General features: G+C 38.5%; 1 protein-coding gene across 1 annotated transcript in view; it reads left to right on the forward strand.

Moving 5' to 3' along the window:
• The window catches only part of LOC138765046 (ADP-ribosylation factor-like protein 8A), a 30,164-nt gene extending 16,099 nt beyond the window's left edge, over positions 1 to 14,065 (forward strand). Inside the window, exons 5-7 of the mRNA XM_069941698.1 lie at positions 2,157 to 2,224; positions 7,746 to 7,816; positions 12,141 to 14,065. Of these exons, the coding sequence (XP_069797799.1) occupies positions 2,157 to 2,224; positions 7,746 to 7,816; positions 12,141 to 12,190 (189 nt within the window). The 3' untranslated portion in view covers positions 12,191 to 14,065. The remainder of the gene's footprint in view (positions 1 to 2,156; positions 2,225 to 7,745; positions 7,817 to 12,140) is intronic.
• Positions 14,066 to 14,662: the final 597 nt, after the last annotated feature.

The raw sequence follows: 14,662 nt of genomic DNA on the forward strand, positions 1-14,662 counted from the left end.
CAATTCAACCGGATCCCTGCCCTACCTTTGAGGTAGTCAGGGAACCAACCCAGTAATACCCACCTAGATCATGTCCTCCTGCGGCTTGAAACCGAAAATGGCTGACTTGGTTGTTTTGGTGATGTCAGCATGTGTATGCTAGCGTCATAGGGAAACCCCTGGTGAAGTGCCTGGCACAATCGGGAGGGGAGAGAGAAGTCGTTGCCGGGTGGGGGGGGGGGGAGGTGGGTGAAGGGAAGAAGGTCGCTGCTGCAGGGTCGGGGAGGAAGGATGCTGCCATGGGGTGGAGGTGTGTTGTCATGATCAAAGGGAGAGGGGCTGCTGCTGCGTGGTGGAGCACGATTGATGGTGGGGGGGTGAGCGACTGACAGCTGGTGGGAGGTTAAGGGGGAGACTAGTTTGCGTGACACATCACTTACAGCGACGCCACAGGGTGGGATTCCCCCTTAAATCGACAGGTTGGTGATTTACTGGGGCTATCCCCCCCCTCAACTTTGCCCCACTAATCACACCTGGGTCCCAGGAGAGCTACCTGGGTGCTGCAGCTAAAAAGCACCTATTTCTGCCTGGTTGGAGAGTGCTCACAGACTGAATATTGGTCCCTAGGAAAATAAGGAGAGAGTAAATATTGGGTAATGCAGAGATGGTCGAGGCCTTGAATGACTATTTTGTGTCTATCTTCATAATGGCAGACGTGTTCTAACGTCAAAAAAATTGTTAATGATGCAATGTGAAGATGAAGACCTCAATACACTTGCTATTGTTAAAGAGGTAATGCTGAGTAAAGTAGTGGTCTACAGGGAAATAAGTCCTGGCATCCTGATGCAATGCATCTCAGTACTGGGGAAAAAAAAATGCAGTCTACAATAGAAACGTGTGTGCTATTTTCCTGAAATTCTCTGAACTTTGGGCAGGTCCTGGCAGATTAGAAGACAGCAAATGTCATGCCATTGTTTTAAAAAGTATGTTGCCAAAGGCAGGTAACTATAGGCCAGTTAAACTTAACTGGTAGTCATAAAAATGCTTGAGGCTATCATTGGAGAAGAAATAGAATAGGCAATTCAAGGACCAAGATGTAGTGATAAAGTTTGTTTTACATGCAGTCCAGCTCGATATCTTGTGTATTATAGCAAGATACAGTACAGAAATGCAGGTATGGAGAGATTAGTTGGTTCAGAGCAAAAGCAGAGTTTTACTATTGTGAGTTACATTCAGGAATCTAATAATGGCGGAAAAAAAACTTTCCTTGAAACTGGTGGTACGTCTTTCATTCCTGAATCTTCCTTTTGATGGGAGGGGATGGGTGAAGAGAGCAGCTGGGGTGGAATGCAGCTTTAATATGTAGTCTGCTTTTCCAAGGTAGTGAGAGGAATAGATGGAGTTGATAGAGGGAAGGTGGTGTGTGGTGGTCTGAGCCACATTCACAGCCCTCTGCAGTTTCTTGAAACCTTAAGTAGGGCCATTCCAGTACCACACAATGTGCATCTGTCGACATTGTTCAGGGATGCAGTGATGTGCCAAATTTCCTCAGGCTTCTGAGGAAGCAGAGGAGCAAACTGGTGCACTTTCTTGGGCATGGGTGAGACCGTTCAAGTCATTGGAGATGTTTACTTCTTGGAATTTAAAGCTATCTTCACTATTGACATAGACGGGAGTGTGCTTGGCTCCTCTTCCAGAAGTAGATAACCAGCTCCTTGGACAGTCGGGGAGAAATTGTTGTTCTGGCACCAAGCCCCAACTCCCCCTCTCTCTTTTCCTGTACTCTGATTGTCATTAATAAAGATTCTGCCTGCTATGATGGTGTCATCTGCAAATTTATAGATGGAGTTGGAGCAGTTTGGCTACCATACAATTCTTGGCTACCTGCACCTATAAACGTAAAATATTGAAGACTAAGGAGACAGCTAAAGTACGCAATTTTTTTTGTGATTTATTAGTTAGAAATGGTGGACATTTTTAATGTGAAATTTTAAAAAAAATCTAAATCAAGTCACTGGTCAGTGCTGAGTGATGCTGGTGACCAGCTGTTGATTTTAGCCAGTCTCCCATATGAAGAAAGACAAATTTGAAGTCATAACATGTGAGATAAGATTTTGTTTTTAGGGTTGTTAAATATTTTCCTTTGTATAATCTAATGAGTATCTTGTTTTTATCAGGTGTTAGTCCTTGGGAACAAACGAGACCTGCCTGATGCATTGGAAGAGAAAGACCTTATTGAAAAAATGTGAGTAGCTTACTTTTATGTAGGGTGATTTTTGTTTTAAATTGCAGATGGCAGAAATCATAGAAGTTTTTGCACATCCATGACATGATATTAGTTTGAGAAGTAAAATTGTGTAATTGTAGCTGGTATGGAGTGATTATAAACTAGATGTTTCCTTGTTTAACCTGTGCGGTAACCACAGCACCAGCAATGGTGTTTTTTTTTGAAAGGCTGGTGTTGAAACATATCAACTCCTGGATCCATTCTAATTTTCCATTTGTAGCAACATATCTACAATGGATGCCATCTTACTGGCTCTTAAAAAGCCCTGGAACACCTGGACAGCAAAGATGCATACATCAGGATGCTCTTTATTGAATGCAGTTTGGCATTTAACACCATCATATTCCCCCCTCCTCCCCTCAAAATTGATCAGCAACTCTAAGACTTGGTACTCAACACCCCACTATGTAATTGAATCCTAGATTTCTTCACCTCCAGACCACGATTGGTGAGAATCGGTAAGAACACCTCCACAATCTACATCAGTATTGGAGCACCACAGGGCTTTGTGCTTGGTCCCCTGCTTTACTCACTTTACACCAACGACTGTGGCTCGGTATGACAGCAACAAGTTTGTTGACATTACCCCACGGTAGCAGGTTGTATCAATGGTTTACGAGTCAGCATATAGAAGGGAGATTGGAAACTTGGTTGAATGGTGCAGCAACAACAAACTTGCCATTAATGTCATCAATACCAAGGAGTTGATTGTTGATTTCAGGAAGGGAAAACCAGAGGTATACGATGCAGTGATCACTGGGGGAATCCAAGGTGGAGAGGGTGAGCAAATTTAAGTTCTTGGGAGTCACCATCTCTGAGGATCTTTCCTGGATTCAACACACAAATGGCATAATGAAGAAAGCACATCAGCACCTCTACTACCTCATGAGGTTGCAGAGATTTGGCATTACACTGGAAACCTTGGCACACTTCTACTGATGTGCGATGGAACATCTGCTGACCAGCTGCTTCACATTCTGGTATAGGGACACCAATGCAGCTGACCATAAAGCCCTGCACAGGAGCAGCCGAGGGCACACTGGTAAAGCCCTCCCTACCATAGAGAACATCTACAGGGAGCACTGCTTTCATAGAGCAGCAGCCATCATCAACGATCCACACCATTCAGCACATGCTGTGTTCTTGCTGCTACTGTCTGGAAAAAGGTATAGTTGTCATAAGACTTAGACCTCCAGGTTCAGGAACAGCTGCTACCTCTCCACCATCAGACTCCTCAACAACAAACTCAATCAGGGACTTGTTTAAGGATTATTACTTTTGCACTTTTTTGAGTGGGATGGGAATGTTGAGAACTGCTGCTCTAGATCCAATTGTTACTGAAATATTTTGCTTGAGAAAAATTGTCATTGGCCCATTTCCCTTGGAGTTATGAAATAGTTCACATGATGAGTCCATTAGGTACGATTAAAATATTGGTGTTCAGACTTTTTTTTCCATTCACATACCACCTTGAGCAATCCCATACTAATCGCAGAGTGCATAGGGAATGTGACATTTTTCAAAAAAAAGTTTGCTCACCCCTCGTTTAAAACATCAGTATTGCTGGAGGTGGTTTTGAATGATAAGCGGTGAAATTAGTTGGGCAGTGTTTTGAGAAAAGTATCTGATTTGGTGGGTTCACAGAGTGATGAGTCTGGACACGAGTTTGCAATCACATATAGCTTTTATTAACACAACAATTTATAGAAGAGTGTAGGAAAATGTTAACGGGAATAAAACGCACATGCACAATTTATAAAGGAGCATGGGAAAATGCTATGGGAATAAAACATACACACAATTTATTAAAGAGTTTGGGGAAAATGTTAAACAATACACAATTATTAATTCACACAGGCGGTGCTGATATTATGATACCATAAGTAGGGGTAATACCTACCTGTGAGGCAGCTCTGATACAAATGGTACTGCAGGGGTATAAACACTCTTGGACCCCCTGATCATTTGGAGGTGCACCTCCACTGCAAGTATCGATCTATAGCAATTTGAACTATAGCAGTACTACGGTTCAGCTTGAGTGCAGTGCACACCTTACCTGCGACCCTTTCAAGTGACATCCACAGTAGCAACCTGGCATTGAGCGGCATTGGGGCTATCTTCATGAGGGAGAGAGATGTGCTCTGCGTTGGTGCTAAATATAGTGCTAATTTGTGTGTCTAGCCAATAGTGACACTGAGGGCTTTGATTTAGCTAATAGCAAGATGTGCACTAATTAGTGGCCGGAGCCAACCTTAACTAACAGGTGATATAATTATTGGCCAGAGTCCAACCTTGATTGACAGGTGATTTGACTTCTGAATAAGTTCCAGGTTTGGGGGGGGGGTGGGGGACCACCTGCAATACACACATTCCAGACATTTCCTCCACACAAGATTCAATTTATTGTCATAGTAATAAAACAATTGTATTACATTAAATTCCTTTTTGCCTGCTGCAGAGCAGACAGATTTGCTACTGGCAGGAATTGCCCAAGTGCCTCTTGGAGTTCTTATAGTCTGACTTCCATTCAGTCAGAGAGAGAAAAACAAGAGAGTTCCCCCCCCCCCCCTCCAGAATCACTGAGTGTCCGTAGGTTCACCTCCAGCACTTCCACAGTCCAGTCCAAACCATTGGCAACCCGAGCTCCACATCTGAACCTCTGACATGGTCAGGAACCCTTCACCCCTCGGCACCTCCTTGCATCCTGGTTCCAATACCTATTGCCCGTCCAGCCAGCTTGAGGCAGTCCATAGCCCAGCCCAAGTCTCCTGACAGCAGTGTCCTTCCAGCAGCCCACAGCTTTCATGGGTTCCTCGCCTCGAGTCACCCGTTGCCCATCACCAGCGCTGGTCCTCAGCCACAGAGAACCCTCACTGGTCTGCCACTGTGGTCACTGCCCCTGTGTGTCATCTCCTCTGCTTCTCCCTGTCAGATGTGGGATGGTCTTCCTGTCCTCTGGTGCCTGCTCCAGCCCTCTCCTTCCCCAGAGTCTGCAGCCCCATCTTGGGTTTTTGGTTCAGGCTGCTTCATCAGATTCAATTTTTCAACTTGGGTTTTGAAGGAGTAGGAAGATTCAACTATACATAAGCATTTTTGACATTAATGACCTGGTTTATGTGATTGCTCAAAAAATATATAGTTAGGTCCCAACTATTGGAGAGATTTAATGAAATGTTACTAGGGATGCAATACTTTAGAGACCAGTGAAACAGGGCTTGTTATTTTCCCTGAAAAAGTGAACACAAGAAAATAAGTGCATGAATAGGCTACCTGACATTTTGAGCCTGTCCTGCCATTTAATGTGATTATGGCTGATTATGGTTTCGGATCCTCTGTGCTAGCCCTGAATTCCCCAATCATTCAAAAATTTATCTGACTCTTTAAATATTTTAATTGAACTAATTTCCATGCCCTCTAGAGTAGAGAATTCCAGAGATTCACCACTCTCTGAAATTAGATGAAGAGATTTGAGATTCCAAAAGATCTTCGAAGTAAGATCTGGCAGAAAAGCCAGTAATTGAAGGTTTCTGATTTAATTCAATAAATGTTTTTTTTAATGTTTTTTAACTGAAGGACTCAATATCTGTTACATTTAGTTCAAAAGTATCCTAGGCATTTGAAAAGATTGAATGTATCACAAGAGGGTGATTTGGTCAAATTTGACTTGTCTGTGCTTGTGCCCTCTTTCTGTTTTTTTGGAGATACTGCTCACACTTGCATCCCACTAAATTGGCCGTTCAGTGTCCCGCGTTAGGAATGGGGGTTCAGCTTTTCACACTTGACCTCCCCTAACTGGGACAGTGAATGCTTTCACACTTGCAAGGAGCCATCCCCAGGGTTAGAACTGTTCTGGTGATGTCGTGATGCATCGAGTGATGGTGGATCTGCCATAAATCCTGATCAATGTATTATGATCTTTTATTTGTATAAAATCAATCATGCCTAATTTTAACATAATTAAGCTTTATGTACAGCACAGTATGAGCCCTTCAGCCCCTGTTGTTGTGCCAACCAATATAAAATCTTTATAAAGGGACAATGGGAAAGTGCTAGCAATAAAGGACAAATTTTAAACAGGGTGGAAAAGTTGGTAGTGGTGTAGCACACAATTTATACAGCATGGGAAGTTGGTAGCTTTTTCCCCCCATGGTCTTTATAAATTATGCACTATTTCCTGTTTTAAGCTTTGTTCCACCTTTGATATGTTTACATAGGGGGTTTCCATAGGGGTCCATTTTTGTTTTCTGGCATTTTCCGTGATCCGGCAATGGCCAAGTCCCAACATTGCAGGATTAAAGGGGTACAACCTGTACTAACTTTAAGATCTGGATCTTGTTCTGATAGCTCTAGTGTGTTGGATGACTTGTAACAGAAGCTGACTTTGTGTAGACTGAGTGACTCCTGGTTGTATCTCAGAAATGTGATATTGTCCAAATTAACTGTGATATGATGCAAATCAGTTACCTACTTCAGAGTGCATTTTTCAACCATCTCATTGCCTGTTTGAAAGCATGTAGTTCTTTCTATCTGTAATAGTTGATCACTTTTTATATTTAATTTCCAAAAGAAGATGGGTTGGCACAGTTAGTGTAGCGGTTACAGCACCGGTGACAAAGGTTCAAATCCAGTACTGTCTGTAAGGAGTTTGTACATTCTCCCAGTTTGGGTTTCCACTGGCTGCTTCGTTTTCCTCCCACCCTGCAAAATGTATGGGAGTTAATCAGTTGTATTTGGGTGGCACGGGCTCGTGGGCAGGAAGGGCCTGTTTGTCTAAATTTTTTTTAAAAATCAAACATCCCCAGAAGATTGACATAATTTCTCCTTTTGCTTGGAATCTACTTTCCCCTGACCAAGAAAAAAAAATTTGAATTCTGCTATTTTTTTTTAATCCTTGCCAGAACATAAAACCAAATTGCACTAATTAGTGTTACTAGTTGCGATGTTTTCTGCATTTAAAAATTGCACTAAAATTAATACCTCTACATCACTCCCATTTCAAAAATCATTAACAGGATTTCTTGTCATTGTGGCGTGCATATTTAATTAAATATTGAATTATTCAGTTGATGGAGCAAATTGGTGTGCTTGTTACTCCTCATGGCTAATTAATTATTGAAAGCCTTAACTGCTCAAGTAGGAAAAAAAATCTTAATGAACTTCAAAAAACTACGTATCTCAGGTAATCTTTAAGACCTTTCCATCAATTTTGCTGATCTAGTTTGAAACATTTTTTTTCTGTGTTAAAAAGGAAATAATGTTTGAAAATTACCATTTTGTATGCTTAAAATTAATTTAAAAATTGGAAAAGGAAAATTAAATTTTTATTCATTTAATTCATTCATTCCAAATGTCGATTATTAGTATATATTAGCATTCTATTGGTACATGATTGTTCATATTGGAATTGTAGACATTTTGAGGAATTCAGTGCTGCAAACATTTCACAATTAAAATATCCCTTTTTTTCCCATTTTGCTAGGAACTTGTCTGCTATTCAAGACCGAGAAATCTGTTGCTATTCCATCTCCTGCAAGGAAAAGGATAATATAGGTAATAGCTTGTGAGCAAATCAGAATTTGTGGATTATCATCTCTTGTGCATTAGAGAACTAGGGATAGCCAGGTCGTGTGGGGAAAAAAAAGATTCAGGTCGAGTCCTTTGATCTGCCTCCCTATTCTATATTCAGTTGTACAGGTCAGCTGGAGTCTAAATTTGCCATTCAATCAGGTTGTGGCTGCATTTTGTAAGAATATTTTTTTACCCCTTTGTTTTCATTTGCCACTGGTTTTGGAGCTATGCCTTCAGAGCAAACTTGCTAAAGAGTAAGGCATGATCCTGTTGAGATGAAATGTTTGTGGAAGAAAGGTATCATGTATACCATTGTACAAGGTGCAATTTATTTTGCAGGATAACAATTGAGATCCATAAAAGTGGTCTGTAAAGTTTAAAAAAAAATCTGAGATCTTTGATTGTGTAGGCTTTTTGTTAATTTTTATTTCTCAAAATGCTTCAGTGCAGTTATTGAATCTGAAAGGTGGATGTTCTTTTAAAAATCTGCAGCTATAAGTCATGTGACACAAGTAATTAGCAATTCCCCTATGCATAAGTAAATCTGCCTTTGTACAATATTATCCTGTGAACACAATTCAAATGTTTTTAATGGAGATTTATAGTGTGGTTGGAGATACTTGGTGATTCAGGCAATATCTGAAGAAACCAAGTTAACTCACTTATGAAGAGTCATTTACCTTCAACATTAAATCTGTTCTGAGTCTACAGATGCTGCCAGACCTGAGTTTTCCAGCATATTAATGTAAATCTGCATGTTTATCATAAACAGCTTGTAATCAGTTATGTATATTTAAGGATGAAATTGGTTCACAACATCTGTAATTTTGTGCCTTTAGTCCAATTGTGGCATGAATTGGTTGAAAGCCAGTCAGGATTCAAACCTCATCTGAGCTGATCTGGCAAATTATGGGGCTAATAGTGAACAGCTGACCTGGAAAACTACAGGATGCAAGTACATTCAGGTCTGAGAGTGAGAATAATAGCCAAGTGAGATGTAAAGATGGAAGAAATGGCCCAAGTTTGAATTGTGTAATCGTGGTGGACTGCAGATGGGATGCACAAGAGACTATCACTGTCAATCGATTTGAAAGGCTAGCCATGAAGTAATAACATGGAATAAGAGATGTCTGCATTTAATTTGACTAATTGCTGCAATGGGCAAGGACAAGAAGGGTCTTGAATTGGGTGCTGGGGCCTCCAGAATTGCAGGTAGCAACTTGTTTCATAACCATATAGGGTGCAAGAGTCTGAGGTGATTAGGATTGATCTTTTTTGAAATAAGGGAGATAAAGCCTTGTATGTAGCAAATGTTGGAGGTTGAGTATGCCATTGGAGTAGATAACAGGTCATGCAACATGAGAACCTGGCAACATTAAAAGAGAAGGAAATGAGATATCTCTTCCATTAGCCATTATGTCTTACAGAAAAATATTTTCTCCCAAAAAAAAAACTGGCAATATGTTGATTTGCAACACAATTTGTTTACAATTGATTTAGGAACTATATAAACTCTGGTTAGTGTTTTTGAAATGTAGCTATAACTACATAGTGAATATAGTGTTGGGGGGGAAAATAATAAATACTGCCGAAAATTTGGATGTCAAATTAGGGAAACTACTTTATTTGGAGGATTCGTTCAAGCACAAACAACGTTGTGATGTTGCAGAGGACTTAAGCCCTGCAATATTTTTCTAATTTCCAATGACTGCAAAGATCCACTAACTATGAAGTGCAGGCACTGTTACCATGGAAATGTTGCTTCATTTTGAACAAAGCAGGATTGAGAGATGAAGAAACAGTTGTGCTTTTCCAAATAATACCATTAAGTTCACCTAAATTGATGGAATAGACAGACATTTAATCCAAATCCTTGACAGTACAGAAATCCTATTTTACCAAAGTTCTTTTTCATTCTTGGAATTGGAGTTAATCTTACTATATTCTGACTGGAATAAACTTCCTGCTGATGAGAATGATCATTCTATTTGTTCAGTCCATTCTCAGTATAAATCTTTAACCACAGGTTTCTACTATTGCTGCTACTTCAGCCATAAAGCAAACACAAGGTTCTACAAATATGCAAATTTGGTGATGGTAAAGGAATTTTTAAGTTTTGCTTTTTTTCTGGCAACTTTCCATGGTAGGTCAGATACATCTAAGAATCTTGTAAATTGAGCATGTGCCATTTTAATGGTATAGTGAAAGATTTTCTGGACAATTACAGTTTTGACCTTTGCTGAAGGTAATGAACTATTTACTTTTAAATGAATCATTTTCTTGATCTCTTTTCAGCTTTGTTTGACTTGCAGACAAATCAAGTTAATTTTTGGGAATTTTCTGGTCAGCAGTGAGGGGGACACAAAAGTTGCTTGGATGAAACACCAAACCAATTTTCTTTTCTCAAGATTATTTTGGTACCCTATGTGTCAAAAACTGGGTATGCTGAACAGAATCTCCTTTCCCTTCTTTCATCAGATTTGTATTTGTACAGAGGTCTTTAAAAGTTGGATGCCAAAAAGAAAAGGGGTGGTTTTCAATGTCCGCAACCTTTTTATAGGTTTTGTATACAACCTTGCTAATGAAGAGCCACCCAGACCTTCAAATCTGACCATAATCCTTCTTTTCGAAATAGTTATAAATGATTGAACAGTACAATTATACAATTTGCTACAAGATTCATAAAAACAAAAAAAATTAAACGTTATATAATCTCAGAATAAGAAAACCTAGAGAATAATCATAACAGTAAAATAAGATTTAACAACAAAGAAAAACCCAAAAAGAAAAGTTTCAAACCCCTTTAAGCAAAGTTGAAAGTTGTCATGTATGAATCAAGTGATACCAGTTTGGAGAGGGACAACACCATGCCAAAATTCCAGAACAACATTACATCTTAAGATTATGGTAATAGTCCATAAAAGGGCCTCGTATCTTTTGGAACTTAACATTTGAATCCTTGATAGCCTATCTAATTTGTTTTCTAGAGTTAAACACGTCATAATATTTCTTAGCCATTGTGAATGTATAGGTGGAATGTTAACTTTCCATTTAATCAAAATTGCATGTCTGGCTATCAATGAAGTTAAAGATAAAATTCAGCTTTTATTTATATCTATTTCTCTCGCTCTATTTCTCTCATGTGCGTGTTTGTGTTCTCGCGCTCTCTTAATCCATTTAATAAAACCTGCTTCAAAATTAAACATTTCCAGGGACACAAATACAGGACAATTCTGATGATCCAAAATCTTCATTAATTTGAAAAGATTTTAGAAAGTTTTTGGATAAATGAGGATAGCCGAAACAATTCAGAAATCCTCATTTATCTGAATTTTTTTGGAGCTGAACTGACCAGGGAGGTCGGGCTGCCGGTGGGGATGCTTTGGTGATCGGCATTGACCAGCATGTTAGTGCAAAAATATAAAGCTTCTTTCATCTTGTTGGATTGCAATATTAGCATTAAATTTAAATGTTGTTGAAGCTAAAAGGATGTAGTGATGTATTCATTAACTGATGGCTCTTTTCAGATTTGTCAGTCATTTTAACTGCATATAATTAGTGTATTTGGGTTAAATTAGTTTCATGAAGTCTATTTGCCACTTGTTTATTATTTAAAAAATGAAAAGTATTTTGTGAAATACAAAAGTCTGCAGATACTGTGATTGTAAAAGCATAGAAATGATGGAGGAACTCAGCATGTCTCAGAGCGCCCATAGGAGGTAAAGATACATAAATGATGTTTAGGGCCTAAGCTCTTCAAGGTAGGAGTAAAAAGCAGGCAGATTCCTGAATTAAAGGGCTGGAGAGAGGGGAAAAAATGGGCAGGGGAAGAGCACAGACCAACAGACAAAAAGTGTTAATTGGTCATGGGTAGGAGGACAGGAGTGGAAAGATGAGAATTGATCGGGAGAGGCTCTGTGAGTGAAGACGTGGAGGACTGAATCCGAAGAAAAGGAAAAAGAGACCGAGCCAGAGGAAAGGAGAAATGGGGAGGGGTGGAACAAAAAAAAATTATTATAATGGCCTAGGAAATATCACCAAAGTGTTATGTGCACTGATTAATAAATTTAATTCCAATTAATGTTGTGAGAATTGAGAATCTGGTAATGGTCAAGATGCGGCAAAAAGTTAGTAAAATATAATCTGCAAAAGGACTTTAAATTCAGGACATGTTTTGTGCCTGAAATCGTGTAACTAACACACTTAATCAGTTGTGTCATAAATCAGAGTAGCACTGTTTTATTTAAATGTTCATTGTGTGGAATTTTATTCTGCTTGCACATCTAATTTTCCAAATTAATTTCAGATATAACACTACAGTGGCTCATTCAACACTCAAAGACCAAACGCAGCTGAGGACAAGGATGTTGATTTCTTGCTCATACCCAGGACCTGCCATAGTTAACCAACCTCCTTCCCTTTTAAAAAAAAGTTTTAGAAAGGAGTCCAACAAAAGGGGTCAAATTAATGTTTTTATCATGAGAGAGTGTACAATATTATTTTGCACTTTTTTTATGTTTTTATATAATTAAGCTGAGTTACTAAATTTGACCTTGTCAAACTTAATACTTTACCCACTGTCTATGAATGGGGTTGTGTTATATATAAATGGGACTTTTTTATTTTTAATGTGCATGCTTATAAAGTCCCAATATAGAATGGAATTCCTTATCCCAGAATGCCATAATTGAACCATATTTGCATTTCATTGTATCAACTAAGCATGCTCAGGGGATACGTGCAGTGGCCCAGTTATAACACAAGTGAACATCTTTTACTAGTCTTCGTTTGCACCTCAAAAATAATTTGGGGTAGACTGGAGATGTTTGTTATAGTGGATAAAAATTAAATCAGTGCAGGTTATTTATAGTGAAGCCATATCTTGTGTATCATTAATTATAAAACAATACAAAGCAAATCTGTGCATTGAATTTCTGTTAGTGGCAAATGATGGAACTTAATATGGTCATTGTTGCAGACTGGCATACAAATTAAAATGTTTTAAGTTTTCCTGATTAACTCCAACAAGTTGTTCAAGGCTTCTCCAACAATCTAGTTATTATAATTGGGAAAGACCAGATATCAGTTGTGGGTTTTAGTATGCACTCAGAGGCTGAAGTACATTATGGTTGTTTACAAGATTGACATATCTAATGGAGAAAATGTATAAAAGAATTCAGGTATATATGATTTCATTTTATCCTTCAATGAGCCTTGAAGTTGCAGGTGACCTTTTTTTGGTAGCTAGCAATAAGTTATGTACTCAGTATTTCTGCCACTCGTTTTCACTTCCCCACACTGACTCCACCAGAATGGAGTACCACAGGTAGCCAATGTTCTGACATTTATTTACCTGTCACAACCAATAAAAAATTCTTTCACTCTGCATTCTTTGACGCAAAGCCTGCAATGCAACTTTTCCAGCAATGACAAAGATTCACCACACTGAAAAATTAGAGAATTGGCAACTTTATCGTCAGACATTTAAAATGGGCATTATTGCCTCATATGGCACTATCCCTAGTCCAGCAAAGAGTTTTTCATGGAAACAAACAATAAGTGGTTATGCTTGATATCTAATTAAAATGTTGAATTTTTTTAATGCACATTTTTTTAAAGAAACTCCATTTAAAGCATTAAAAACTACTCAGGATGAGGATTGAGACAAGTTGCTACATTTGTTTTCCTTTTTGCCTGCTTATGTCCTTAAGTATTTACACTGCTGCTTTTCTTAGCACATCCCAATTGTTGCACATTGAAGTATTTTTACTTTTGACAAGTAATGTAACAAGTGATCAGCTTTTGTTTTTGTTGTCACTTGCCTTTTAATAAGTTTACAGTCTGTTTTCAATTGCAGTTTTGTACATATAAATTTAAGCCAAATTGTTGGAATTTATAAAACCTACAAATTTGTGATAAATATTGTACTAGATAGTAATTTGCTTAAATACAGGTACTCGGGCATAAAAAGCTAATAATTACCAATGTTTACTACTGTGTAAGGGGAATGAAGGACTAATAGCTTGTGTGTTTTTTCTTGAATTATAACTGGTTTTAAGTGAATCCTTTATCCTTCAATTTTAATAAACTAATAAATGAAGTTAATGCATAAAGTGTGATAACAGCTTGACTTGTACAGTCAGCTTGTCAGATATTTGTCCTGCGGGTAATTAATGTGCTGTTGCCTTTGTTATTTGATGAAGCTAGCGCTGTAATAAATACATTCACACACTTCTTGCCTTTTTGTAATTTTACATAAATGTTTTGTATCTCTTAGTTTTAGGTCTGGGTGATTCTGCAGTTTTAAGAAAAAAAATTCAATTTGGGCACTGCAGTTGTATTAAGTGTGGCTCAAGTTTGGAGAAAATTTGAGATCATTTATTTTTGATACTTTTTTTTGGAACGTACGAGGAAACCGTATGGGTAAGTTAATTGATCACATGGGAGTAACTGGGCAGCACGGGCTCATGGGTCACCAGGGCCTGTTACCATGCTGTATCTCTAAATTTAAAAATAAAAGCATGCTACAGATGAAGTGATGTGCACAGAATTAGATGAACCACCTGGGCCTCGAAGCTGGAAAATATTGCAGAAAAAGAATGAAACAGAATATTCCTAAACGCTTTTGTGTTGCTTTTCCCTTCCCAATTTCACCACAGAAGGAACCAAGAAATCATGAGTTGGCTTGAAATTAATGGTTTCTGCTAAATTTGGTATTGCAGCAAGGAGTTAACTAATATGAAGTGTTAACGTGGAATTAAATCTTTTGGTTCAATATTTTTTTAATGAAATTTGATCTTTGTTTGAAATTTAAATTCCTTGATTGTA

The sequence above is a fragment of the Narcine bancroftii genome, chromosome 5 (assembly GCF_036971445.1).
Source record: "Narcine bancroftii isolate sNarBan1 chromosome 5, sNarBan1.hap1, whole genome shotgun sequence".
Classification (NCBI taxonomy): domain Eukaryota; kingdom Metazoa; phylum Chordata; class Chondrichthyes; order Torpediniformes; family Narcinidae; genus Narcine; species Narcine bancroftii.